Source organism: Asparagus officinalis, chromosome 3, assembly GCF_001876935.1.
Source record: "Asparagus officinalis chromosome 3, Aspof.V1, whole genome shotgun sequence".
Taxonomy (NCBI): Eukaryota; Viridiplantae; Streptophyta; class Magnoliopsida; order Asparagales; family Asparagaceae; genus Asparagus; species Asparagus officinalis.
Window position 1 is genome coordinate 19,450,882 of NC_033796.1, and position 27,659 is coordinate 19,478,540.

Here is a 27,659-nt window from a genome sequence, read left to right on the forward strand (position 1 = left end):
CCTTTTAGTTAGAGAAATTTTAGTTATAAAAAAAATAGATGATGCTTATTTGACTATTTTCTATATAATTTTTGTCTTCCTCTTTTGAAATATTTTGGAGAAATTGATGTTGGCTATTCTAATCATTTTATTTGGGTTGTGGTATATCTCTTGTGAATAAAATTACATTAAGAAAATTTTTCATCTATCTTTTGTACGCGGCCCCCCCAGAACTAAAATCCTGGATCCGCCCCTGGTCCTATTCGAATGCAGATATTTGAACATATTCCTCTGTTTTCAATCTTTACACTTCGTAAAACAGTTTCAAAAGTAGTAGAACTACGTGAATATATGGACTAAGGTATGAGAAAGATTCCAAGAATAAAGCTTTGTTTCCAGGTTCTTCCTGCAGCTTTATATTACACAGGAGATGCTTCAATAGTCTTAACGACATAGATAAGATGCTATCCATTATTTACGAGACGCGTGTACATCATGTCATTTGCAATTTAGTTGCCAATTAGTAAATCATAAGAAACAACATGTTATCGATCATTAATACATATGAACTACTGACGGGATAAGAAATTCATTCTTAGTGAACTCTGGTTCACCAATATTCTAAACTATGAGTTTTAGAACTTTGGGGAAAATCCAATTATACAAATAACGTATCAGCAGAAGCTTACATGCAAGCTTCGCACTTGGGTAATGATACATCAATTGCTACCCAACCTTAGTCAAACCAAAGTATTAAAAGCTGTTATTTTAAAAAATATTTGAATATAATATAGTAAGCTCATACAGATAGGACACTTACATTCACAAACCTCCAACAATCCTCGATCACAGATGCGCTTCAGTTTCAGATTTTGAGGAAGTTCCATCCATTAGGGGGCCAAGGTTTGAAGACAATTCAGAGAAGATATCTATGCTTCCGGAATGATCTGCAAGTATTTGTAGGATTCTCGGAACAGGAGGCATTTCAACTTCTAGAATCCCTTCTAAAATCTGAACAACCTGTCTCATGGAAGGCCTAGAATTCACATGATCCTGAATGCACCAACAAGCAACCTTGCAAACTCTAACGACCTCCTCCAAGTCAGCATCACCCTCCATTTTGGGATCCAATAATCCAACTACATCCCCTTCAATGAGTCTTCTAGCTGCCAAAGTAGGAAAAAACCCAGCTCCTTCTTCAGTCAGATTTAAATTCCTCTTTCCAGAAATAATCTCAAACAGCATCATTCCGTAGCTGTACACATCAGCCTTTGCCGTGATAGACATACCGGATATCCATTCAGGTGCAAGATACCCTATGGTTCCTCTCATAGTAGTAAGGATTCGGCTCAAGTCCCGACCCAAGAGCTTAGCCAGGCCAAAATCAGCAATTTTTGGAACGAAAGAAGCATCCAACAGTATGTTTTCAGGCTTGATGTCACAATGGATGATGCAATCTCTACAGTGCTCATGGAGATAGGTCAGACCTTGAGCAGTTCCAAGAGCAATCTGATACCTAGTATTCCAGTCTAAGACTTGGTTTGATTCATTACGAAACAACTTAGTATCTAAAGAACCATTTGGCATGTACTCATAGACTAATAAGTGCTGCTTCCTTTCACAACAAAAGCCATGAAGCCTAACAAGGTTAACATGCTGAGTTGTCCCGATTGTTCTCACCTCCGACCAGAATTGTTTCTCTCCCTGCTTAAACCCTTCGAGCTTCTTAACAGCTATAGTCGTGGAGTCAGAGAGTATACCTTTGAAAACAGAACCAAAACTTCCTCCACCCAATTTTTCGGAGAAGTTTTTTGTCACACGCTGCAATTCACTAAATTTAAATGCAACTAAACCATTCTCCGCTACTTTTGATTTACCAGTCACTGCTCTTCTTCTCATTCTCTTTCGAGTTAGTAACAATGTGATTATCAGTAAGGTTAAAGCACCCATAACAACTGGCGCAATAACAACTCCCTCCTTGATTTTCTTTCTCCGAAGAAGAGAAGGTCCTTCAGTTTTAGAATCGTGAAGCTCCGAAGCAGCGAGACGAAGGGAAACAGTTCCTCCTTTGGGACCAGTATACTGATCTTGGAGATTAAGCAAGTTTCCGTACCAAATTGAGCAACCACCACTTCCATAAGAATATGCAGTACACGAACAATTCTTCAAGCACCCTGACTCGCAATCTGAAGCACTCCCTGCTTGTATACTCTGAGCATTATCAGGCAATCTCATGTTCGACATGGTATAAAAGCGATCTTTCTCACATTGCAACGGGGTATTCCTTACACAACCTCCAGTCCAATCACTCAAACCCCAGTCTGATGGAGATTTCGCTCTGAAGCCCTTTAAGCAGTTGCAATAGGGCAACGCATTCTCATTGCAGCTACCAAAAGGCCCACATAAAGCATGAACCTCGCATTGCGCTCTCGGTTGAGACCAAAACAGGATCCATGAATTGCTGTTCTCAACCCAAGTCAACTGCTTGATTTGTCCCGATAAATCCATTATGAACCTTGAAATGAGAGAGGAGTCCGCTTTTACATTGTAAGTGAAGTAGTTCTCAGTTGCATTCGAGACGTAACTGAAATCGTAGATATAATTAGCAGTCATCTCTGGAACCAAGCTGAAAGTTTTCCCATTCCAAGTCCCACTAGTCCAATACGTGAAAGAATTGTTCCAAACTAAGAAGTATTGGCTGGACCCATTTGGGTCAATCTCAAGAGAGAAGGCCCCAGGAGCAGGATCGTCTTCGGTTTTCCATGACACTAAACGCTGAAGCTCCCCAGTGACTTTGTTCAAGCCAAGCTTCCCCCCAGGAAGCCATGTGTTAGTTGGGTGGTCAATGCTCTGCCACAAGGTAACGTTGGGGTTTGACCCATCTCTTAGAACAAGGTTTCCGGTATCAAGGAGGACGGCTAAAGTAGAATTCGATGTTATAGTCGTATTAGTAGACCATATTTGCTGACTGGACAAGGAGAGGGCTAGATTGCCATCAGCAGAGATTTTGAGCTCGGCATCAAGGGGGTTACTTATTGGGATATCTCTGTTGGCTATCCAAACAACAGTAGTCTGAGAAAAGATGGTTTCACTGTACAAGATGCCTATGTAGTAACGAGTCGAGTTACCTGCTTGGAAGAAGCCTAGCACAAACTTGTCACCTTCAGAGACTAGCCTATCTGGTCCAGATAGCGATTGATTGACAGAGATGAAGTTTGATGCGCAGGAGAGATGCACAGAGAATAGAGTAAGTAACAACAGAGAGGGTGGGATAGCAAGAGAAATCTTTGATGGAAGATTAGGAGAAGCCATGGCTAAAACACAAACAAAGCTGAGAAGGTAGACGACTGCAAGAATAATTGGAGGATGCAGAGGCGTGTCGGATGACTTTCATAGTCAATACCTAAGTGTTGTTTTCTAATTTCTTACTATGCGAGTATGACTTTGAATTTTCCCTTTGAATGAATCCTGGTGTGGTCCTGGTGGGGATTTACTGGGAAATGGAGCTAGAGATATTAATTTGGAATTGGTCTGGTTGATGAATTCTGTAGGAAGGTGATGTTGGATGCATAATGATCAAATTCATGAAGAAGTGAGATTTTCATGAGTCAAATGCGGATACGGATGAATTATTGACTGGCCACAGAGAAACGATCATATCTTCCAATCCGGAAGGCGGATTCCAAGATATTATTCATGAAAATCGCCTATCTCGACAAGACGAAGTCAATTAGTTTGGCAAAATCCCATAATCCTATCAGCAACACCCGTTTTTGGCAGGATTTTAGAAATAATCAATTTTTAGTTTATTTGTAGTAATAAAGTTAGAGTTAAACTTAGACTAGGATAAATTTTCAAAATAAATCCCTTTAGAAACTTATTTTTAAAAAACGGTTCATTTTAAAATTAATTGTCATTTTGATCCAGTTTCAGTCACTTGGCTAAAACTGGGTTAAAATGACGAAAAACATCAAAAAATTCACGGGATTTAAAATTCCTTGAATCCCGTGAAGTTTTAGCCCTTATTAGCGTATTGATTATGGGAAGCCAAAGCTTCATGGGACTTGAAATCCCTTGAAGCTTAAACTTCAAGGGAGCTGTAGGCCAAACTCCAGAGAGCCTTTGCTCTCTGGCAAGTTGGCCTGCAACTTCACGGGATTTGAAATCTCTTGGAGTTACAGCTTTCCCTAAACATACACAGAATATGTGCATGTTTCTTATATACATTCTTGAAAATTCATAACAATATATATAAATTTTTTTGCCTCATTCACAACAATATACATGAAATTTCCGTCTCATTCACAACAATATATATGAAAATCCGACCATAAATATGAAATTTGCAGCATATATACCAAATTACAATAATATTCATAAAATTCAACCATGAATCAAGCAATACACACGAAAAATAACATATATAAACAAAAAAATCGATCCACAAAAGTAATAAATTTGAACAAGCTAACCATATACATTCTTGAAATTCATAATCATACTATAAATTTCACATACTGTAGGCATTGAAAATTGCCTATAGGTCTCCACGAACAGCTCAGTGTTAAGGAACGACAATGAACATCACTATCTGGTTCACAGGAGTTCGACTGATGTCGGTGAACGCTTGAAGTGAACCGACGAACTACGTGAGCTGACAGAATTCCGGAATAACGAAGGTGCGGGCTAATCAGGAGCCCCGCAATGTTTACAAAGGGAATAATGCCCTTCGTGTCTCATTCATTCTACAGATAATCCAACCATTGGAGCTGATAGAACTCCTTGTCAGCTTTCCAACACATTTGGAATCACTCAAATCCGAGTTCAGACAAAGAAGTTACAGTGAAAACAGTCAAACGGGCATTGAAAACGTCTCAAGGCTGAACTGAGGCACCTACGGTGTCTCGGTTTAGCCGAGACACCCCAAGGGTGTCTCGGCCAAGCCAAGACACCCCTAGGGTGTCTCAGCGCGGATTTGGGCCCTTTAAGTGGTTTTAACCGCTCCGCAACCCCTCATGCCTATAAATACAAGCCTTAGGCCTCACTTTTTCAGATCTGGAATTTTGGAGAATTGGCGAAGCCCTGCCGGAGTGAAGAGTGATCGAGCACTTCAACGCAAGAGAGTTTCTTCGTCAGATCTACATCACCCGTACCCGATCCTTAGTCTTATCCCGTTGTGGTAATACTAAGAAGAGCAAATATCTCGCTTTTATCGAGATAGGCGCATCAAGTTTCTAGATCTCCTCGCGGATCGACGAAGCTCTGGATCAGATCTGATTACCAGGTAGTCCACGGATATCAACATCCCCGTCACAGACTAAAGACCCACGCAAGCAAGAGACGACGAACGAATCTTGTGTTTATTTTCAAGAAAGTTATAATTTTTTTATTTCTTTGTTGCTTGAATTCATTTGTAACGTTTGAAGTTTTAATGAAATCAATGATGAAGGCAACTTTCGACGAAAATAAACTGGCGACCACAGTGGGAGCCAACGGCCTCGCTGCCGAGGCTGTCGTGACGCAACCGGCATTCAAGATCCGGGTGAACGAAGAGATCGAATACGAGTTCGATCAACAGAAGTTTGAAGAGTACCTCTCTTCCTCCTCCTCCAGATCCGCCTCTCCAAATAGGCGCAGGAAGATTTCATCTTCCAAGAGTGCTCGCAGGCCCTCAGGATCGAAGATCCAAGATCCCCTCGCCGCCGTTATACTTACTCACCGCCGTTATACTTACTCACCGCGATGCTCCAATGGCGTCTAACGTGGTCGAAGTTGCAGATCCAGATCTCCCTTCCGCCGCAAAGTCAACTCCTGAAGGTGTCCCAACCTTGTCAAAGAGGGCGCGCCAAAGACGGCGTCAACGCCTTGAGCGACAACTGGCTAAAGCCGCAGAATCCGTGGACGGGATCCGCTACAATGAAGATCTAAAGTCCAGACAGCGCCAGGTGCAACAACGGCGAACGACCCACTCCTCCTCCAAGACAGAAACGAACGAATGGGTTCGTGTCAAGAGGACTCGCTCAACCCTCGAAGAGCGAATCAAGAAACGTCATGCATTGCTTGCGCATGCCCGAGTCCTTCTGCAGAAAGCGGAAGAGATGCAAAAAGAGTCGAAGAACGAGGCAGATAATCGAAGAGTCGAAGACTCCAGATTTCAGCCTGTGAGTCGACTCATACATATACATGAGTCGACTCATCAGGTTGAGTCGACTCATGCCTGTCATGAGTCGACTCACGAAACCAAGCCTAGTTCGCAGTTCGGCTCTGACCAGTCGACTCATCATTCGACCAGTCGACTCATCGACGGAATCCTGATTCGTTTGGGTTTCTGTTTACACGTTTTCCTGTTGGGTTTGGGTCTGTTTATTTACCAAACTGCCATCCACGTTTGTACACCTATATAAGGGATTGTTTTAGGGTTTCTAAACATCTTTTAGGTCAGAGAGTTTAATCAAGAGAGATTAGATTCTAGATTGAGATTTGGAGAGCTTGTTCTTCAATTCTAGAGTGAGATTGTGAGGGAGAGATTGTAATCTTTTGTTCTTCATAATCTAGAGAAGGTATTTTCCTTCGCCAAACTGAATTGTTTTTGTGTTTTGATCGTCCTCTTCTCAACCCACCTTTTGGTAATTCCGCGACCAAAGGGTGCTCGCACGGCAACTCGTATCACTTCTTTGTCCTCAAACAAGGTATGTAATTTAAGTATGAAGCAAACATCAGTGAAACATGATTAACATCGTGTTCACACTAAAGCATTAAGAACTACAGAAAGAGAAATTTCAATATGTATGCTATGCAAAGGAAAGCTCAAACTTCTATAGCTCACAAGCTTTTTTACATAAGTGCATATCTCCAAAGGCCAATATAGAGATATTAAAGCACCATTGCCATTTCATGATATTAAAAGCTTTTACGTAAGTACATAATACCGCAAGAGGACTAAGTAAAGATTACACAACATCTAGAAGAGACTGCTAATTCAAATATTACCACATTCGCATTCATATATAAGAAATGGCACGTATGGTAGGCTTACCAATAAGAACTCGGCTCCATTCCCTCCAAGCTCTTTAATCTTTAGAACTCGCAGAAGAAGTGCTTTTAGTTTGAGAAGTAGCAGATGTACTACTTTGAGTCTTTGAACTCTGACTTGAAGATAATTCTGAGAAATAGACTATATCCCCTGGATTATCTGCAAGAATCTGAAGTGCTCTTGGAATAGGAGGCATATTCACTTCAAGTACACCCTCTAGAATCTGAACCACTTGCCCCATTGATGGCCTCGAATCCTCATTATCCTGAATACACCAACAAGCAACCTTACAAGCCCTGACAACCTCTTCCAAGTTAGCATCACCACCCAATCTACTATCCAACAAGCTAATAACATCTCCTTCCATAAGTTTATTCGCTGCCAAAGTAGGAAAAAACCCAACTTTGTTTTCTTGATTATGCTCTGAATTCCTCTTCCCAGAAATAATCTCAAACAACATCATTCCATAGCTGTAGACATCAGCCTTTGCTGTGATAGCCACACCCGAAATCCATTCAGGAGCAAGATACCCTCTGGTTCCTCTCATTGTAGTCAGAACTCTACTGAAGTCACGACCAATGAGCTTCGCTAAACCGAAATCCGCCACTTTTGGGACGAAAGAACCATCCACGAGTATGTTTTCTGGCTTGATGTCACAATGAACGATGCAATCTCTGCACTGCTCGTGGAGATAAGTTAGACCTCGAGCAGTCCCTAGGGCAATGAGATACCTCCTCTTCCAGTCTAAAAGTTTGCTAGACTCGTTTTGGAAAAGCTGAGAGTCTAAAGAGCCATTAGGCATGTACTCATAGACCAGTAGCTTATGGATTCCTTCAGAGCAAAACCCACGAAGTCGAACGAGATTAACGTGCTGAATTGTCCCGATAGTGCTCACCTCGCTCCTGAACTGTTTCTCTCCTTGATGAAGCCCTTCGAGTTTCTTCACAGCAATTTCAGTGGAATCGGGTAAGACACCTTTGAACACCGACCCAAACCCTCCTCCCCCCAATTTCTCAGAGAAGTTTTTCGTCACGCGCTGCAAATCACCATATCTAAATGCAACCAAACCGCCCTCCACCACTGTGGATTTACCCACCATCCCTCTTCTTCTTTTCTTATGCCAAATTAGCAACCACGTAACGATCAACAAACCCAAGAAACAAGCAACACCGGCTACTACGACCCCAATAACAACTCCCTTATTGCTTTTAGAGTCTGGAAGCTCGGAAGCAGCGAGACGAAGGGAAACAGTTCCTTCTTCGGGACCAGCATACTGCTCTTGGAGATTAAGCAAGTTCCCGTACCAAACTGAGCAACCGCTACTATTATAAGAATATGCAGTACAAGAACAATTATTTAAGCACTCCGACTCGCAATCTGAAGGACTCCCTGCTTGTAGGCTCTGAGCATTGTCGGGCAACTTCATGTTCGACATGGTATAAAACCGATCTTTTTCCCCTTGTCCACCATGGCCAGAGCCATTCGTTTCACATTGCAATGGAGTATTTCTCACACAACCTCCAGCCCAATAACTCAAACCCCAATCTGAAGGCGATTTCTGGTCGAAACCCTTTAAGCAGTTGCAATAGGGCAACGCATTCTCATTGCAGCTACCAAAAGGCCCACATAAAGCATGAACCTCGCATTGCGCTCTCGGCTGAGACCAAAACAGGATCCATGAATTGCTGTTCTCAACCCAAGTCAACTGCTTGATTTGTCCCGATAAATCCATTATGAACCTTGAAATGAGAGAGGAGTCTGCTTTTACAGTGTAAGTGAAGTAGTTCTCAGTTGCATTCGAGACATAACTGAAATCGTAGATATAATTAGCAGTCATCTCTGGAACCAAGCTGAAAATTTTCCCATTCCATGTCCCGCTAGTCCAATACCTGAAAGAATTGTTCCAAAGGATGAAGTATTGGCTGGACCCCTTTGGGTCAATCTCAAGAGAGAAGATCCCAGGAGAAGGATCATCTTGGGTTTTCCAAGAAATCAAACGCTGAAGCTCCCCAGTGACTTTATTTAGCCCCAGTTTGCCTCCAGGGAGCCACGTGTGAGTTGGGTGATCAATACTCTGCCACAAAGTTAAATTGGGATTTGACCCATCCCTCAAAACAAGATTTCCACTATCAAGAAGCACAGCAATGGTGGATTTAGAGGTCGTGGTGATGTTTGTGGACCAAATCAAGGGGTTTGATTGGTTTGAGAGGACTAGATTGCCATTGGTGGACATTTTGAGCTCTGTTTGGGTGTGATCAGAGATTGGGGTTGCTCTGTTCGCAACCCAAACTGGGGTGAGCTGAGAGACCCTGTCGAGGCTGTACCAGATCCCTATGTAGTAGTAAGGGGATTTACCTGGTCTGAAGAAACCCAGCTCAAATTTTCCTCCATTAGAGATCAGCTTGGTATCTCCAGAGAGAGAGTCTTTGACGGTGATGGAGTCTGAAGCAGAGGAAATATGATGAGAGAAGAGAAAGCTGAAGAGAACAAGAGAGATGTAGAGATGAGGAGACATCAGAAATTGAGAAGAGCGTGAGGTTGAGTAGAGAGAAAGGGAGAAGAGGAGGCTAAAAGAGCTTTCAAAATCGAAGTTTTGATGGTGGATATCTCTCTTGTTGGCTGGCGATGGCATGACTGTAATTTTTGGGATATCCCGAGAACTGGGGGAAGTTTGAACAGTCAGAAGTCAACTACAAATAGGGGTGGAAAACACCAACGACCCAAAACGAAAGTTTTTCTAAACGAGAAAAACCAAGTAACAGCGCAAAACACAGTTCAGCTGGTACAATTTAATAACGTGCGCCCACGTCATCTTAAGAAAGGGTGTATGGTATTCTGCCTTACAGCTGAGCCAGGGAAATGAGCCTCCGCGGAGCCGTGACGATAGGCTCCGACCAGCCACTGGGGGGCCACAAAAATATCTGTGAGACATTGGCATCCGTGTTCGTGAGAATACGAATATACCACTAAAATTTATAAGTGAGAGAATATAATTTTTATTGATATAGTTATGCAGTAAAATATTTGAATATATATTAGTTGTCTAAGTGTCTTAAAACTTTAAATTAATGGATTCTAGTGTTAATTTTGATGATCAAGCTATCTGATCTTAGCTTTTCAGATGTAACGAACACATCAATGAACTCTCTTGTACTATATGGACTACGATTTTTTTTCTTCAATACTAGCTGTTCTCATAGCCTTTTTTTTATCCACACATAAATTCATTTTATATATCCGCGCATGCATATCCATATCTGTATGTGATTTTAGTGAATATAGATATGAATTTGCCTTATAAAGACATACATATGTATCCATATGCATAATTGACAAGTGAATATAAACATGATAAGTATTATCCAAGCTGTGTTCGGACCGTATTCACCTCTAATATCCACAGATGCTTAGGTCACTTGAATATTTAACGCTTTGAAATTAGTCCCTTAAATTCTTGAAATTGCTATTAGACCTTCCAATTCTTATAAGCTATCTAAAATCAGTTCTTCAAATGATTAAAATTGCTCATTAGATCCTCTAGTTCTTATAAGTTATTTTGAATTAGTTCTGCAATCAAGAATATCAGTAATGATATATAAGACTTGGGAACCTAATAGCAGTTTCAATGATCTGAGGACTCATATCAAAATATTAAATAAATTAATGGACTAAAAAAAATCATATACTTTGTTATTTGATTCTGTTTAAAATATTTTTAATTATGTTAGATTTTTTTATTCTTCAATTTGAACCGAGATTGTTCTCAGCTTATAACTCTAAAAAAAATCCATGCTTTTTTCCATCCGTTCGCCCAAAAAAAAAAAAATTTCAATCTCTCTTTTCCCTTGACTGGTAAAGATTGAATTCTCGGTTTATTAATTAGCTAGTTGATTGGACAAACTTGATCTTCAATTCAATTTAAAGTAGTCCATTATCTTGACTGGCGGGATTGGTCCAAATCAAAATCAAACAAATGGAACAGAACTAAACTAAACATTTTGTTCGGTCCTAAATCTAGCACGGTTTGCGTTGCATTTGACAAAAGTTACCAAAACTATCGAACCGATCCTCAGCTTATCCCTACATGAGATTGTCGGGTCCAATTGAGCTCATTAAATGAGATAGTTAATGCGAATTTATTTCGGTTGTACTGAAATCTTAGGTGCATGCCACCTAAAAAGGTCCCTTTGAGTTTAGCCTATTTACACGCCCGATTAAGGTGAATCGGGTTCGGATGTCATTAAATTGTTCATGTGCGGAGCCGAAAAGATATTTCAACATCCTATTTGCGAGGATGCATGCATCTGGTGAAGGAATTACCTAACCGAAATCTTTACTATTTTGTCTTCAGAGGACGAATGACTTGCGAACATCCATCACCAAAAATAAATAAATAAATAAATAAATAAAGAAAGCGAGTAGCCGTCAATACAAATAACTCGTGCGTTGTGATGTTGTCAATGATTTGAATCACAAAAAATGTCCAGTAAAAAATAAACTATTATGATTAAAAATATTGATACCTCTATTTTTGTAAAGGGCATCAAAGATCCTAGCTAGTTGATTAATAGTTTTATGTTTCTGCAGATGCTCGATCTGGCTAAGTTGCACTACCCTTTATTAATTCGGAGACAAATAAATACAATATTAATCTTTATTTTCCAGTTGTTTGAATATAGAAATACATTTCTCAATTCTTAAAAACAACATCAAAACTCTAGAGACTGGGTCAATGAAGAAGATAGTCGTCTCTATCATTTCTTTGAAGAAGATATATGATTTGATATTCTATGGGTATATTGGTCACTGGATGGTATCACGGTGGACCATATTGTTTAACCCTTTTTGTTTTTCAATATATCAAATTATTATTATAGGGCACACGACAGAACACGCTTAATTATCCGCAGCAGCTACTTTTCATTTGGAGGTTTAAATACTAGATGTAGGAAACGTCAAAGAATGAGTGCTCACGTGTAATTTAGGACTCATTTGGTTTTCTAGAAAGTTAATAATGTAGTTCACATTAGGGCCTGTTCGTTTGGGCCAAAAACATGTGGAAAACTGTGATTTGAAAACAAAAGAGGCTGCCACATAGGATCCGGTTTTCCCAAGATTTTCAAGTCACGTGTTCGTTTGGCAAACATATTTAGAGAAATAGGGGCCTGAAATAGGGTTCCACGTCGGACTTTAAGAAAAGCCGATTTCAGCGGTTTTGGGCGTGAAAACACCCAGAAAACTCCTCTCCGCCCAATTTAATATTCGCAGGGGCGATTTCCTAGGCGGGGGGGAAAGAAGATTGGGATTTGCTTAGGGTTAGGGTCACTGACTCTTCGGTTCTTTCTTCTTCCCCATTGCTTCGCCTCATGCCGGCTCCTATGCTCCGGCTCTAATTTCATCTTCCTCACTCTGAGAAAACTGGAAATTTAGGCCCTGAACGACCGTTCTAGGGCTGACTGTGTTATCGTCGCCAGATCTAGCGGCGACGGTGGGTTTATCGGGTGCTTTCTGCTTCTTATCTTCTTCCCCTCCGAATTGGTTGTCGGATCTGAGCCCGGCCTGGCAGCTGTAGTGCTTGAACGGGGATTCCATCAACTACGACTTGCTTGAGGCTCGCTCTACTTTGTCCTTAAGGTATTCCTCACTCAAAGAGCATATTTTGATTAAATTGAGTAACATGCACCACGATCTATGAGTGTATCCTCTTAATTCATCCCTGTACGTGATCAGCTTGCTACGCATATTGTGATGCACTATAACTGCCAGCTTACTGGTCTTATATCCTAACAATTAGTCTTGATTTTTGTGGGTTGGTTAGTCAATTAGGAAAAATACTGAGGAGAAATCACTTCTAACCTTTGTATTAGGGGGAAATTAAGGAGAACACATGAGATGTGGTAATAGGTGGGGGTTAAAGCTGGAGATCATATGGAAATATCACATGTTTCTACATTGAAAAGGTCTCGCGTGCTCTGTTAGTGGACGGGGCATCACATGTTGAAGGATTTAGCCATCCGTTGTCCTCCATTCCTCCTCATCTTTTACTAAATTCTCTAATAACATGAAAAAGAATTACATAGTTGAATTTTTTATCACCCTTTTCCTTACAGTTCCAGCACAGAATTCTAGTCATATATCATAGCATCATACTGTTGGCAAAAAATTAGTACAAATCATGCTATGTAATCTTTTTGAAGGCTGGTTTAAAACTGTATCTACTTGAGGAGTGGTTGAAAGAAGCTAAAAATAACAGTAACCTACATTTGTTTGATGTCACACTGAATTGAGTAACTAAAAAGTGTGTTCTGAATTTTAATAACATATATTAACTGATAGCTAAATATTGTAGATGGATGGTGATTATGATGATGAAGAGGGTGTTAAAAGAATGTGTGTTGGGGCTACATTCTCAGTCATGGTAATAATTTTCACCTTTTTGACGAGAATTAAATGCCGCCGTAGATCACTACGGTCTGGACCAAGTGCTGAGAAAATGCGCAGGGAAAAGGCTAGGTCTGAATTGATGAGTCGTATATTTGAAGGTTATAGTGATAGCTGTCAAAACTTTGTTAGAATGCGACAGGGTGCATTTATGAAACTAGCTACGTTAATGAGGAAACAACAACTCTTAAAGGACTCAAGGCATATAACAGTTGAGGAGCAACTCGCCATATCTTTGAATATTTTGGGACATAAATCCAAAAATCGTATGATGAGAACCCAATTCATAAGATCAGGAGATACAGTCAGTAAGTACTTCAATAGAGTATTGGAAGCTATTTCGCGCATACAAGGCAGATTTATGAAACAAGCCCCGAATGAAGTACCTCAAGAGATCCTAAGCAACCCGTCATTTTATCCATTTTTCAAGGTATATCATCCACTCAACCATTTTTCCTAAATAATTATCCGCCGAAATCTTAAAATACATTAACATAGTTAGTTGTACTCCATAGGATTGCATAGGTATGATAGATGGGACGTATGTGGATGCTATGCTACCAGCTGCACTTGTTTCGCGTTTCAGACGGCGCAAAGGTGTCACACAAAATGTTCTCGCGGCTTGTACCCCAAACAAACTTTTCACTTACGTTTTAGCTGGGTGGGAGGGGTCGGCTAACGACTATAGAATCCTTCAAGATGCTCTGTCTAGACCACAACCAAATGGCTTACGGGTGTACACTGGTAAACTTCTGGTTATCTCAAATTGATATTCCTCCTTAAAAATTACATTATAACAATCATATTAAAATCCTGTTAAATATGTAGGAAAATATTACTTGTGTGATGCGGGCTACACAACCCAGCCAGGTTTCATATCCCCATATCGTGGTGTGCGTTATCATCTAAAGGAGTTTGCGGGAAGAACACCTCAAAATAGGAGGGAGCTATTTAATCTGAGACATTCATCTTTGAGGTCAAAGATTGAAGCTACCTTTGGTATATTGAAGAATAGTTTCAAGATTCTCACCGCAAAACCGCACTACCCTTTCCCCACACAAGTAGACATTGTACTGGCATGCACGGTTCTCCATAACTACATTGCAACAGTTGATCCAGAGGATGAATTACTCAATGAGACCAATGACATTGAAGAGGAGGACGCCGCGGAGGAAATTACTGAAGAAACCAACGTTGTGGATTTCACCCAACCCCAAACAGTCAGGGAACAAAACACCTCAAAGGATGAGTGGAGGTCTCTTAGAGATCAAATCGCAATGGACATGTGGATTGATTATTGTATGAAATATCGGCATGGTGACACTCACGAGTCTGCATTGTGATTTGCTATGGTAGTCCTGAGATTATGACAATTATTTTAAGATAGGTGATTGTGTAACGTATTACTTAGATATCTGTGAGTCTATAATACTGCTGTACGACGTTGTCCTTTTATTCAGCGTGATTTAGTTTCTGTTGCAGTTTTATGTATGCATTATTAGACTTATTAATTGCTTGCTATGCCATTTGTGCTCTGAAATGTAATGGGTAATATATTATATCTGAGCTTTCTTAAAATACATGCTTGTAATGTCATCTTTTACTCATTTGCTTTAGTAATATTCCTATGTTGTTAACTGATCCAGTTTTCACTTTATCATGACTGAATTGGTTTAAATATAGGCAATGGGGGATAAATCAAGATCCGAACAGATGAATTTAGGCAAAGATGTGACTTCCACTCACTTCACAAATTCAATGGCCCCACCATCATCTCATGCTTTCCCCGCAAGCCTACCCTTTCCCCACAGTGTCAATTCCATGTTCCAGTCAGGTTTTCCAAATATGCCAAGCTACGATGGTAACTTTTTCGCCATGCATCATCCCGTTTCATCTTACATGCACATGCTCAATAGTCCACCACCTTTGCCCCAAAATTTTCAAGCCTCGAATTCATCCGGCCAAATTCCTTCCCCAGTTAGTATTACAGGAACTAATTCTGACTCAGGTAACAACAAAAGAAGTGACAGGGATGAAGCAGTAGCAACTTCTGCTTGTACATGGCAAAAAATTAGTACAAATCATGCTATGTAATCTTTTTGAAGGCTGGTTTAAAACTGTATCTACTTGAATACTGGTTGAAAGAAGCTAAAAATAACAGTAACCTACATTTGTTTGATGTCACACTGAATTGAGTAACTAAAATGTGTGTTCTGAATTTTAATATCATATATTAACTGATAGCTAAATATTGTAGATGGATGGTGCTTATACCCTTCCTCGCAAAATTGGCCAAGTCTGGTCTTAAGCCAGACAAAAACTTTAAGCAACATGCATTTGCTATGGCAGCTGCTGAAGTGAACAAGGAGTTTGGTACTTCCTTTCAAACGAAAAGTGTTGTAAATCATATGAAAATAATCCGTTCTTGGTTTCAATACATGCAGGCGGCTTGTAACATTAGTGGTGCAGGTTGGGATGAAGATACTCAAACAATAATGTTGGATCCAGAGAGTTTTGATGCGTGGAATGAGGTATATGCTTTCAAACCCGTTCCAATTTTGTTGGATTCTTTCTCATGCACATTTGGTAAATGATGTGTATTTATGCGAGCAGGATAAAAATAAGAGCAAGCTTAAAGAGTACATTAATAAGCCTCTGAAGCACTATGAGAACCTAGCTATCATTTGTGGGGATGATCAAGCGAGAGGTAACTTCGCTAAGGCTGCAATGGAGAAATTTGGAGGTCAGGATCCGATTAACCTTGCAGGTGATGACGACGAGGATGTTAGCATTCCTTTGACCCAAAAGTCACCTCGGTTAGTCAACCTAGTAGATGAAGAAACTCAATCTGAAAACAACAATGTCTGGTCAAGCAATAAGGACAAACAGGGGAGAATCCCTTCGGCTAAAGTGAGGGGGAGGAAGGGCCCGAACGAGAAAAAGATAATGCAGCAAATGGTTGACGAAGTTAAACAATTTTCAAGTTCTATAAATCTTATTAATCTCCACTGGACAGAGAAATTGTCCAAAGCCATCTTCAAGCACAAATCTTATTAATCTCCACTGGACAGAGAAATTGTCCAAAGCCATCTTCAAGCACAAGGATACATACTCAATAGAATTCCTGGAGCTTTTTTATGATTCTTCAAGCACAAGGATACATACTCAATAGAATTCCTGGAGCTTTTTTATGATCACATTTTTGAGGATGAATCCAAGGCCAGACATTTTATAGGTAAGACTGACTTCGGTCAGAGAGCTTTGTTAGAAAATTTCAGGAAAATGCAAGAGGGGGGAGCTAGTTTGTCATTTCAGGTACTTAATTTGATCTGCTGCTTATACGGTCGTGCAATTTATTACAAATAATCATCTCTCATTTCTTTACTTATTGTTACTTACAGGGTCATTATGGAGATGGGTGGGAAATATGTATTTTGCAACTTTTTGCCTAACTATCAAGTTGTTATTTTGTACGAACTGGGTATGCCTTTTAATTATTAGGCTACGTTGTTTTGTAGCTACGTTTGTGATTTAGGATGCAACCGTATGTATGGTGATTATGATGACACTGGCGTTGTATTTTTCTCCATTATTGGTTTCAAGTGACGTTGCTTTTTTCACTTATGTTTCAGGTGTACGAGGGTTTTGGTAAAGTGCCCCGTTCAGTGCAAACACAATCTGGTATGGCAAGTATTCTCAATTTGCATTTTAATTGCACTTGTGCTGTGATGAGATCATGCAAATCATATATGCAATCACACGTATCTTAACAAGGTAAAGGCGAGGCATGATATTGTGATATGCAGGCATTTTACATTGACTGCAGCCTTACCTTGTTTTTGAGACGTGGTTCTTGCATAACTGTTTGTTCATGAATATCCTGAGCACTGTTGGGTGGGCAGTTTGCAATTGCATGATTTAATTGTGCTGTGATGATTGTCTTGTAGCTGATATTCCTCACCAGTATATAGTACATGCAATGTAGTGGCGAGGCATTCCCAACATTTACCTGTTTTGATGAGGAGTAAATTGGAAGGAATGCAGCCATCATTGTGATGCACCACTTTGCTGGTGTGGGATCAATGTATTGTAGACATATATCTAAGCACAACTTGTCATAATTGTCAGACTTTATTCCGCGTTGACTATGATGCATTGGATTAGTCCCACTTTGAAACTCAAAACTGTGTTATACTTCCACTCAATGCTGTCATGTCTGATTCAAAATACTCAGTTGTTGTTCATTGCTGGAAATTACATTTAATCGGGTTTTTTCTATCTCCATTGCACATGGAGTTATTGGTTGACTGAAAATGTTTGTACCTATATGCTGGATGGGGAGATTTAGAAATGGGGATTTATGCATTACATTTTTAGTGGACATTTACGCATTACATTTCAATGGAGATGTTTCCATGTTGCATTGTCAATGGAGTGATATGCAACAACATTTACTTGGAGATAACTGCATTACATTTTCATAGAGCAGATTACAACATTCATTGATATCAAGTCTGATTCAAATATGACAAGCTCTTGTTGCTGGCTGGAAATGTCATTTTTCAGTTCTTTGGATTTAACCATTTGCTAATGGGGTTTTAGGCATTACATTTTCAATAGGTAATTATGCATTACATTTTCAATAGGCATTTATGCATTACAGTTCAAGGGAGATTTATGCATCATCCCGTCAATGGAGATTTATGCAATACATTTATTTGGAGATTTCTTGCATTACATTTTCATAGAGCAGATTACAATGTTTATGACAACAAGGAAAATACTAAATATTCCTAAAACAACAATACATTTCTTCAAGTAATCAACTTGTTGGTTTGCAAGCTTCAACTCTCTTCGCAAGAGCTTTGTTTCAACATCTTTATTTTGGGGTACTGATTGCGCAGAGGCACTTTCACAATTTACCTTGCACTGCTTCTTATCATGATGCTCTTCTGCCCACCTAAAAAACTGGCAACGCCTATTTGGATAGTTGCCGCAGCCCCAAAAGTATTTGCCCTTGTTTAATCCTGTTTTGCAAAGCTTGATTGGCGTAGGTATTTGATAGTAGCAAGTTACAACTTCAGCTAACTCCTTGGAGACTTGACTTGTTTCCATGTCGCAGCTGAATCCAAGGCCTCTCGGTTCCGGTATTTTCCCTGCCTGTTTATGCTTCTTATCTCAGTGAATTTATGTAGAGGATAGTTGAGTTACTATTACTTATGCCTCACATCACAGCTATATATAAGTGCAGGGTGGTAGGGATCAAATTTTGCCCGTTGGCAAAATACCCCTGCTGCTGGTCATTGCCTCTACCCTGTATGTTGTTATTTTGACCGTTGCAAAAATTTTACCGTTGGCTGGTTGGAGGAAAAAGTTTGGAGGTAACCTCACCGCACACACTAAATTGCCTGATTTCCTCATTTGGGTTTGGGCAAACCGAACAGGTGAAATGAAACCTATGTTGGTAAAGGACACTACATTTCTTTATTCTCATTTGCTGTACCGAACAGGTGAAATGTGATCTGTGATTTCAAACCGAAGATTTCCATGTCAAACGAACATAACAAATCAAATCTGAGAAACCTCTTGAAATGCTTTGAAATGGTTTTGATTTCATATTTCAGTTTTCTTTTTTTTTCCGGAAAATAACCGAACAGGCCCTTACCCTCCACTCTACATATGTTTAATTAATTTAGCTGCCAAGTATAACCCATACGTCAACCAATCTCTTGTCTAAAGTTTTCTTAATTTTCTCAATGAACGATACACAGTTCACTCGTTAGGCTAATCTGCAATTAAGTTACCTTATATTATAGTTTCCCCTACTTAATTTGCTCTTACAAACTCCCACGTGTTTTTGCAGCACTTTTACATCTATTGACACTTTACTACCTTTTCAAATGGTCTATTTTCCACAGAAATGATAAAAACGGTAGGAACTAATTTGAAGTAACTCACATCACCCGCGCGACTAAAATAGCAAGTACCGTGATTAAGTGGGCTTAATTTAAAAATACTAAAGGTTTAGACATCAATATATAAAAAACCTTAGAACTTGGACACTGTTAGAAGTCAGACAAAACCCGACCCACTTTACATCCCCATCGGATCATTAGATCAGGTTGACAAAACCCGTTAGCCCAATAGGCACGTACTATGTATATGAGAGAGAGAGAGAGGGAGGGGGAGAGAGAGAGAGGTCTTTACCAGCAATCTTCTAGGATTAAAGGATTGAATTAAATTTGTATATTTTGGGTCAATTAGAAGATACATTGATCTTTTGTGCTACTAATGGGGTGCATTATTTGTTCAGTGATACGAAAAAGCGATACTTTAAAGCTGCACACAAAGTGTCTGATGAAATGCCGCAACGAAACAAAGATCTTCCCCAAGTCCTCTACTGACTCAAAAATGAAGCTGAAGCATTAAATTTTTTTTAGATATTATTCAGCCTTAACTGTTGCGAAATTTCTTTGATAGGTGCTGAATTTTCTGTGTTAGATACCCGCTATACATAGGGAGATTAGCATAACATGTATTCTGTATTGTTTAGTTATTTTACATCGCGCAGTCTTTTTAAGCCTATTGTTTCTATCATATTGCAGACGAATCTGTTTGGAGTCCTGACATGCAATGAACGGTAAAAGTTGAAGGTAAAACTATCTGCAATTGATCTCGTTTTGTGTGTATGTATGTATCTATATCTATGAACTTTCTCTTTACATATTTGTCCATGATGACTTTTGGGCAATAAAATGTGTGTCCACTGTAGTTCTATTTAAAGCCGAGCATTCAGCTTTTCTATAAACCAGCGAAAAGGGCAAGGTTTAAGGAAATCAGTTACTTTGCTTGCTAAAGTAAGTTTTCATAAAGATGTTTTGTTATAAATGTCATGCCCCGGGCTTGCGGGCTTGTTGGCGCGTGTAACCTGTGATACCCACGTGTGTAACACGTTGTTTGACTTAGTACACTACCAAAATCGACTAGCCAATATTACATTTAAACTCCATGACTCATGTTATAAGCACTCAACACCTTCACTCAACCACCGATGTAGGACTATAACTTGGAGATCTCACATTCACCCCACCTTAATTACGCAACTTCCTCGTCGCGGCATGACAATTAGCACATCCCAGTATCACTGCTATGCGATGTAGACTCTAGATGTGGCTACCACCACATCCCCGCGGTATAGCACTTAGCCCCTCATAGCACTTAGCTCCACACTTCCGGCTGGCTAACTGTTTTGATACCATTTTACACTGCGCTAACCGGACCGCAGGCCCGGTGCGTGACAATAACAATTTATGATTACTTTTCCCAGATTAGATGTATTTTTAAAAGTGCCCCACAAAAAATTTTCATAACTATCGAAGCTCCCAATTGTAGTCAGCATCCAATTTATATCTTCCATTATGATTATTGTTGAAATTTTAATTTTGCACACACACACATATTGATGTAGGACAAAAAGTAATGTAGGTTCGAAAAGTCAGCCTCCGAATGGGCCGAAATTTGCACCGCTCAAGGAAAGTTTTTTGGTCATCCGAGATCGTTTAGGGCCTCAAAACTGCGATTTATTGTTTATTTAGTTCATGAAGGGTGGTTTAGTAATTTTATTTTAAATTTCCTTAAGATTGTAGGATTTCCTTTTAAATACTTTCTTTAGGGTTGTAGGATTGATTTCTCTTTAAATACTATGTAATTTGGTATTAGCCATCATCTTTGAATTAAATAAAACTTCTCTTGAAGAAAGTTTTGGTGTGTTTTCTTGAGTTTGTGGAAGAAGTTCTCGTGGTAAGACTTCTTTATTTTCGCCGCTACGTCAATCTCCCTCCTCAAAAACTTTCTTCCTCCTGTAAGCCAATGAATCTTGGCTTGCTATAATACTAGCACTGTTTTTTTTTTGTGTCTTATTGCGAAATCTAAATCATTAATTAAAGATCAAGCGAAGTAGACTCCTTGTCCTTTATATATCATGTGCTATGATACCAAATGGATATTACCATTTTTAAACTATTAAAGTTATGACCATATGGTCATTGCTGCAGTCAGCTTTGTAAAGTCTTCAATTGCTTGGAATGGAACAACTTTTTGGCTTGAAAGTTTTTATGGAAAGATGAGCACTAACAAGTCTAGAGCCACAGAATTGAATGCTGAAGATTAAGCTTCTTGAGCGTAATATTTAAGGTGAAGAAGAAAACTTGACTTGGTCCTACACAAAGGTAGAGCCTTTAAAAATCCAACCACCCTCTTGTTTATACTTCACACAGAGAACTTACAGAGAAACAAACTCATGGATTCAGCTCCTACGCTTCATCTCTTGCTCTCCTTCCTCATCTTCTCGGCTCTTTCAACAACAGTTTACTCATCTAAGCATCTGATTCAATCTCAAGAGGGCAGTTTCTCTCTGGCAACACTATCATAATCTCCAAAGGTGCAAAATTTGAGCTTGGTTTCTTCAAGCCAGGTTCCTCTAAAAACTACTACATAAGCATCTGGTACAAAAACATTTGGAGGTGTGGAATTTCAACAAGGAAAAGTTTGCCCATAACGGATGGCCAAATAACCTGTATGAGCTCATAAATTCAAGATGGAGGTTCATTGCAGACACAAAGCAGAGACTATTTGGCAAGCATTATATCCTATAGTTTGTTGGTGCATATGGCATGCACGTAATAGCAAAACCTTCAATAATGCTTCTCCATCCATTGACAACATTATCAACTCTGCAGCTCACCATATAATTGAATGGACAGGGTCAGCCTCAGGGAAATGTGCACAGAAACTCAGGCTAGCTCTGGAAACACACTCTCCACCCACAATGCAGACCGGACGCAGCCGTCACTTAGGGCAACTCCCAAACCCTGCTCAAGAGATGGAAGAGGAGATCAATAGAAGGCAAGGGATTGAAAAAGAAGATGCTACAAGCCAAGCATAACAGCAGAAGCTTCTCTGAATATTGCTGCTTTGTAATTAGAATCTCTAACTGCATAGGATTGCATCTGACAGTGTTTTTTCTTTCTTTTTTCTTCCCGTCTGTTTTTTGTTTTGTTTATGTCATGCTACATATTTTGTTGCCAAGAGCAATTTAGTGTAGAAACTTTCCTTTCTCCTAATGCTAGTTATAGGGCTGGCTTTGGACCATAACTCTATCAATGTTGCGGTGAATGACAGCTAGGGTCCTCTCGTCATCCTCGTCGATATGGTTATGGAGAAGGTCCTACACAATATATTTAGAGAAAGGGCACGTTTCTATACATACTTTTGTAGGACACCAACTCATGTCCATTTTTTCTCACTATGAATGAAATGAACAGGGACTTCCTTTTTTTTTTGTTAGAAAGAATAAAATAGAACAGGGCAACAAGTAGACGTTTGTGCGTTTAGCTAAACAGTATGTGATGACTTGGGCACAGTTGATTGACCATAGAATTTATATTTTGTCTATCATGTGCATATGCTTGATTTATCAACGGTTTTAAATAAAATTTTGAAAATAATATCTAAATGCTAACTTAATGCCTCTAGACGAGCAAGTGATACTCCTCAAGTAGGTATAGGCTTTGATGCCTCTTGAGGAGAATACAAGGTGCTCGGACTATTTCATCAGGAAATTAGGATGTTATTTCTCCATATAATCTACAATTTTGGATGCGAAGTATATGCGCTGGGCAATTCTCAACCTACTCACATTGGCAGGTGGTCAATGATGCACTAACTATGCGTTGGACTCACGGGCCTGTTGGCGCAAGCAAGCTGTGAGACCCACCGTGAACAACTCAATGTTGGCTAAAATCCACTATCAAAATGCTAGCACTAGTTACTTTTGGGCATTAGGTTTTTTTTCTATTTAAGCTACTAACACTTCTTCACACTAGTCTATATGGGACTAAAGTATGGGGGTGTCACATTAAATAATGTAATTTTTTAAGGTTGCAGTTGTTAGATAACTGTCAACACTTGATTTTTTGTGAGACAGATGTAAGGTTATGTAACTGATCTAAATATATAGCGGACTTGAAGATTTTATGCGAAATTTACATCCTAGGGACTTTCCCTATTGCCCTTTGTGCAAGTGTGCACCTTTAATAAAGATATTTAGCCGGATACATACTTCATGAGATTATGGTCAGAATAAAGATTGTTAAAGCGTCAAATTTCCTGATGTATATTGACATCCCACTACTTGATTTCGGATAACATTGCTACAAATATATAGTGGACTTGAAGAAAACAGCTCATAAATTCGGGGCTTAAACAATAAAAATCCAGTTCATGCTAATTACTTTCCTTTGACCTACAATTTTAATATGTGAGGAAAGTGACACTTGGAAAAAATGAGTAAAAAGGTTCGCTCATGGGGTCTATCCGCATATAGAGGCTTAATTCAGTACAAATAGAATTACAAAGGTCTATCCACAATTGAGTAATCGTACGAGAGGCATGTCTACAATTAATCTAGAAAACTTAAAATTGCAGCTCTTAGGGGCTTAATTATGTACAAATAGAATTACAAAGGTCTATCCACAATTGAGTAATAGTACGAGAGGACTGTCTACAATTAACCTAGAAAACTTAAAATTGCAGCTCTTAGGTTTCTGGATTCATTTGATCACATGGACATGGAAGGAAAAAAGAACTTAAAAGTAGAATAAATGACACTGACTAAAAGATATTCGAAAATTTGCACCACATCTTATTTAGCCATTTTGTCTTATATTAACCTCAAAAAAAGAAAATAATCAACATCACAGTTTTCACGGGTCTAGATTAAATAGTTACTTGTCGTGAATATTATAATACCTGGAATTATTAAGAAAAGCTAGCTACATTACTTATGCTAGTGTTGAGATATTAATTTCAAAAATTTAGCTCTTTTTTCACGAGTAGATCGTGGGTTTTTATCTTTATAACAATTAGATAAACCTCATCAAATTGGAGAAATTTAGAGAACCAGAATATGTAGAAATATTGTGGCTAGATCTACTACATTTTCCGTGAGAGGCACTACGAACTAGTATGACTTGTTTGTCAAAATACATTAATTACCATTGAAAAACCCTAAAATTTAAGGACCTCATGCGAAGATGAGCGGAATTGAGGTGCCCTTCCTTCTGGATCATATAGAGAGCTTCTGTGAGGGAGGTGTTGAGAACCGTGAGGGTCGGCTTATTGGAGACCTCCCTCCTACGATCCCTCCTGTATGCCTGTTTGGCATGGGATCGATTCTGGGTGGATCCTTCGCCGCCTCCTCTCTTGGAGAGGGGTTGGCCTCTATTGCTTGTGTTTGTTTTTGCTTCAGCCGCTCTAGCGGCCTTCTTGTAAGCTCGGACGTATTCCACGTCTATGTATCCATGAGTCTTGGCCATCAACTGCTCATAGTTGGTGACTCGTACGTTTCTTAACGAGCGAGTCGGCCACCTCATTGGTCTCCAAGCCGGCCACGACAGCAGAGATGGCGACCGCACCGCTAGGGTCAAGGTCATCATAATATAAGTTTTTGATTCAAAATCATAGAAATGGTGTTGGTTGTTTTGTTGGCCCAATAAGTTGGCCCATTCCACTAAATGCCCAGCTCCCCCACTTGTGCCCTAGCCCCTCTATTTTCCCTCACCTACCCGAGTAGATGACAGTGATCCAGAGGTGGATGAAGTCATTATGGCTGATACACCTCCCAATGGCAATAACGCTGGGGGTGGTTTAACGGATCCTCCCAATAACGATATTGGGGGTGGTTCAATAGCACCTCTCACTGGGGGTGGTCCAATTATCTTTACTCGACATCATTCAGAAAGAAATGAAGACGATGACGGGAAAATGCAAAAACTTGAAGACAAAATCAATGCTTTGATGACGGCTCAAGAAGTTAAGAAGACGGGTATTCCATGTCCTTATCCGAGGGAATGGGATTCAATACCATACCCGACCAAATTCAATCTGATTAACTTCACACCGTTTGAAGGGAAGAGTTCGCCGATTCAACACTTGATTTATTTCAAGTCTCATTTGGGCATAATCTCTGGAAACGAGGCCTTAATGATCCGGTCGTTCGTTGGCACCCTTCGTGGGCCTGCCTTCGATTGGTACCGACGGCTCAAGCCAGAGAGCATCAATTGCTGGGATGACATGGAAAGTTTGTTCCTCAGCAACTTCTTCGATGATGACACCGAAGTGTCAATCGGAACGCTTTTGGATGAGAAGCAAAAAGACGGAGAGTCAGTCGACGATTTTATCAAACGCTTCTGTGGCAAAGCAATAAATTGCAGAGATCCTATTACAGAGGAGTTCATCCTGCAAACATGTCACAATAACCTCTCCATCGATGTCCTGGAAGCTCTGGGGGTTGTGCCATCCACAACTTGGAAGGAGTTAAAATCTCGGGGTGAACAAGCTGAGCACTTTCTTAAAAGAAAGAAAGCTGAGAGAGGCCAACCAATGACATCTGCAATCATTGAGAATGCGACTCTTGATCCGAGGTTTCAAAAGGAGTATTCTTTCGAAGATGAAAACCCCCCAGCCATATTGGAATACCTCATCGCTAATGACAAAATCGAGCTACCACCTATTAAAGATCAGGATGGAGCTAAAAGGATTACTGATCCAAACTATTGTGCGTACCACAGAAGGATTCTTCATCCCACCGAGATTTGCTTTGGACTCAAAAACAAGATCCAAGCCCTAATTGACTCCGGCGTCATAACGACGAAAGAAGTCAAGTAAAGACGACCAATTGACTCCGGCGTCATAACGACGAAAGAAGTCGAGTAAAGACGACCATACAACTCCAGTGGGTGCACGAGTATAAACTGTTTCCCCACACTCCGAAAAGTATACGAGTATAAACTGCTCCTTAATACTCCAACAGGTATATGAGTCTAAACTATTTCCTTTCTTTCACGGGAAGTTCCTGAAGAATGCCATGCATGGTACTTTTAAGGATAACCCGATCATATAGCTAAACATAATGATAAACTCAGTTTCGCAAGAAAAAGCTGGGGGTGGGTGGTTCATGTAACGGAAGTTCCCGAAAGAATGCTATATGTAATTTTCTTAGGAATAACCCGATCATTACAAACAAAGTGTTAAACACTACATCCCCACGGTGATTTCCGAATATTCATTTGCTGAGATGAGATTCGATCACTTCGTTGGATCAATCTTCCCTCTCAAACCCTCCTTTGGTCAAACCTTTAAACAGTTAGGACCAAAGCCAAAATCCCCTCTCGATTCCTTCCATGAACGAGAGGTCCACAAATTGAACGATCAAACCTTTAAACAGTTAGGATCGTCTCAAATCCCCATGTTGGTCAAACCTTTAAACAGTTAATACCAAAGCCAAAATCCCCTCTCGATTCGTTTCATGAACGAGAGGTCCACAAATTGAACGATCAAACCTTTAAACAGTTAGGATCGTCTCAAATTCCCATCTTGGTCAAACCTTTAAACAGTTAGGACCAAAACCAAAATCCCCTCTCGATTCGTTCCATGAACGAGAGGTCCACAAATTGAACGATCAAACCTTTAAACAGTTAGGATCGTCTCAAAACTCCAACTTGGTCAAACCTTACTACAGTTAGGACCAAAACCAAAATCCCCTTTCGATTCCTTCCATGAACGAAAGGTCCACAAATTGAACGATCAAACCTTCCTACGGTTAAGATCGTCTCAAAATTCCCATTTTGGTCAAACCTTTAAACAGTTAGGACCAAAGCCAAAATCCCCTCTCGATTCGTTCCATGAACGAGAGGTCCACAAATTGAACGATCAAACCTTTAAACAATTAGGATCGTCTCAAATTCCCATCTTGGTCAAACCTTTAAACAGTTAGGACCAAAGCCAAAATCCCCTCTCGATTCGTTCCATGAACGAGAGGTCCACAAATTGAACGATCAAACCTTTAAACAGTTAGGATCGTCTCAAATTCCCATCTTGGTCAAACCTTTAAACAGTTAGGACCAAAGCCAAAATCCCCTCTCGATTCGTTCCATGAACGAGAGGTCCACAAATTGAACGATCAAACCTTTAAACAGTTAGGATCGTCTCAAATTCCCATCTTGGTCAAACCTTTAAACAGTTAGGACCAAAGCCAAAATCCCCTCTCGATTCGTTCCATGAACGAGAGGTCCACAAATTGAACGATCAAACCTTTAAACAGTTAGGATCGTCTCAAATTCCCATCTTGGTCAAACCTTTAAACAGT

The 27,659-nt window shown here is 39.8% G+C and overlaps 2 protein-coding genes and 1 long non-coding RNA gene across 3 annotated transcripts; 2 read left to right on the forward strand and 1 right to left on the reverse strand.

The window, feature by feature from the left end:
- LOC109834727 lies at positions 566–9,658 on the reverse strand. Its single transcript, XM_020402751.1, has 3 exons — positions 7,052–9,658; positions 4,044–4,166; positions 566–3,326 (listed from the first exon to the last, which is right to left on the reverse strand). Exons 1-3 carry the CDS (start codon positions 9,642–9,644, stop codon positions 826–828), a joined length of 5,217 nt encoding a protein of 1,738 aa, XP_020258340.1. The 5' UTR covers positions 9,645–9,658; the 3' UTR covers positions 566–825.
- LOC109834728 lies at positions 13,362–14,796 on the forward strand. Its single transcript, XM_020402752.1, has 3 exons — positions 13,362–13,883; positions 13,969–14,197; positions 14,282–14,796. Exons 1-3 carry the CDS (start codon positions 13,362–13,364, stop codon positions 14,794–14,796), a joined length of 1,266 nt encoding a protein of 421 aa, XP_020258341.1.
- On the forward strand, positions 19,357–22,759 carry LOC109833264. Its single transcript, XR_002245166.1, has 3 exons — positions 19,357–20,106; positions 21,508–21,681; positions 21,763–22,759. It is a non-coding gene; the product is annotated as an uncharacterized LOC109833264 (long non-coding RNA).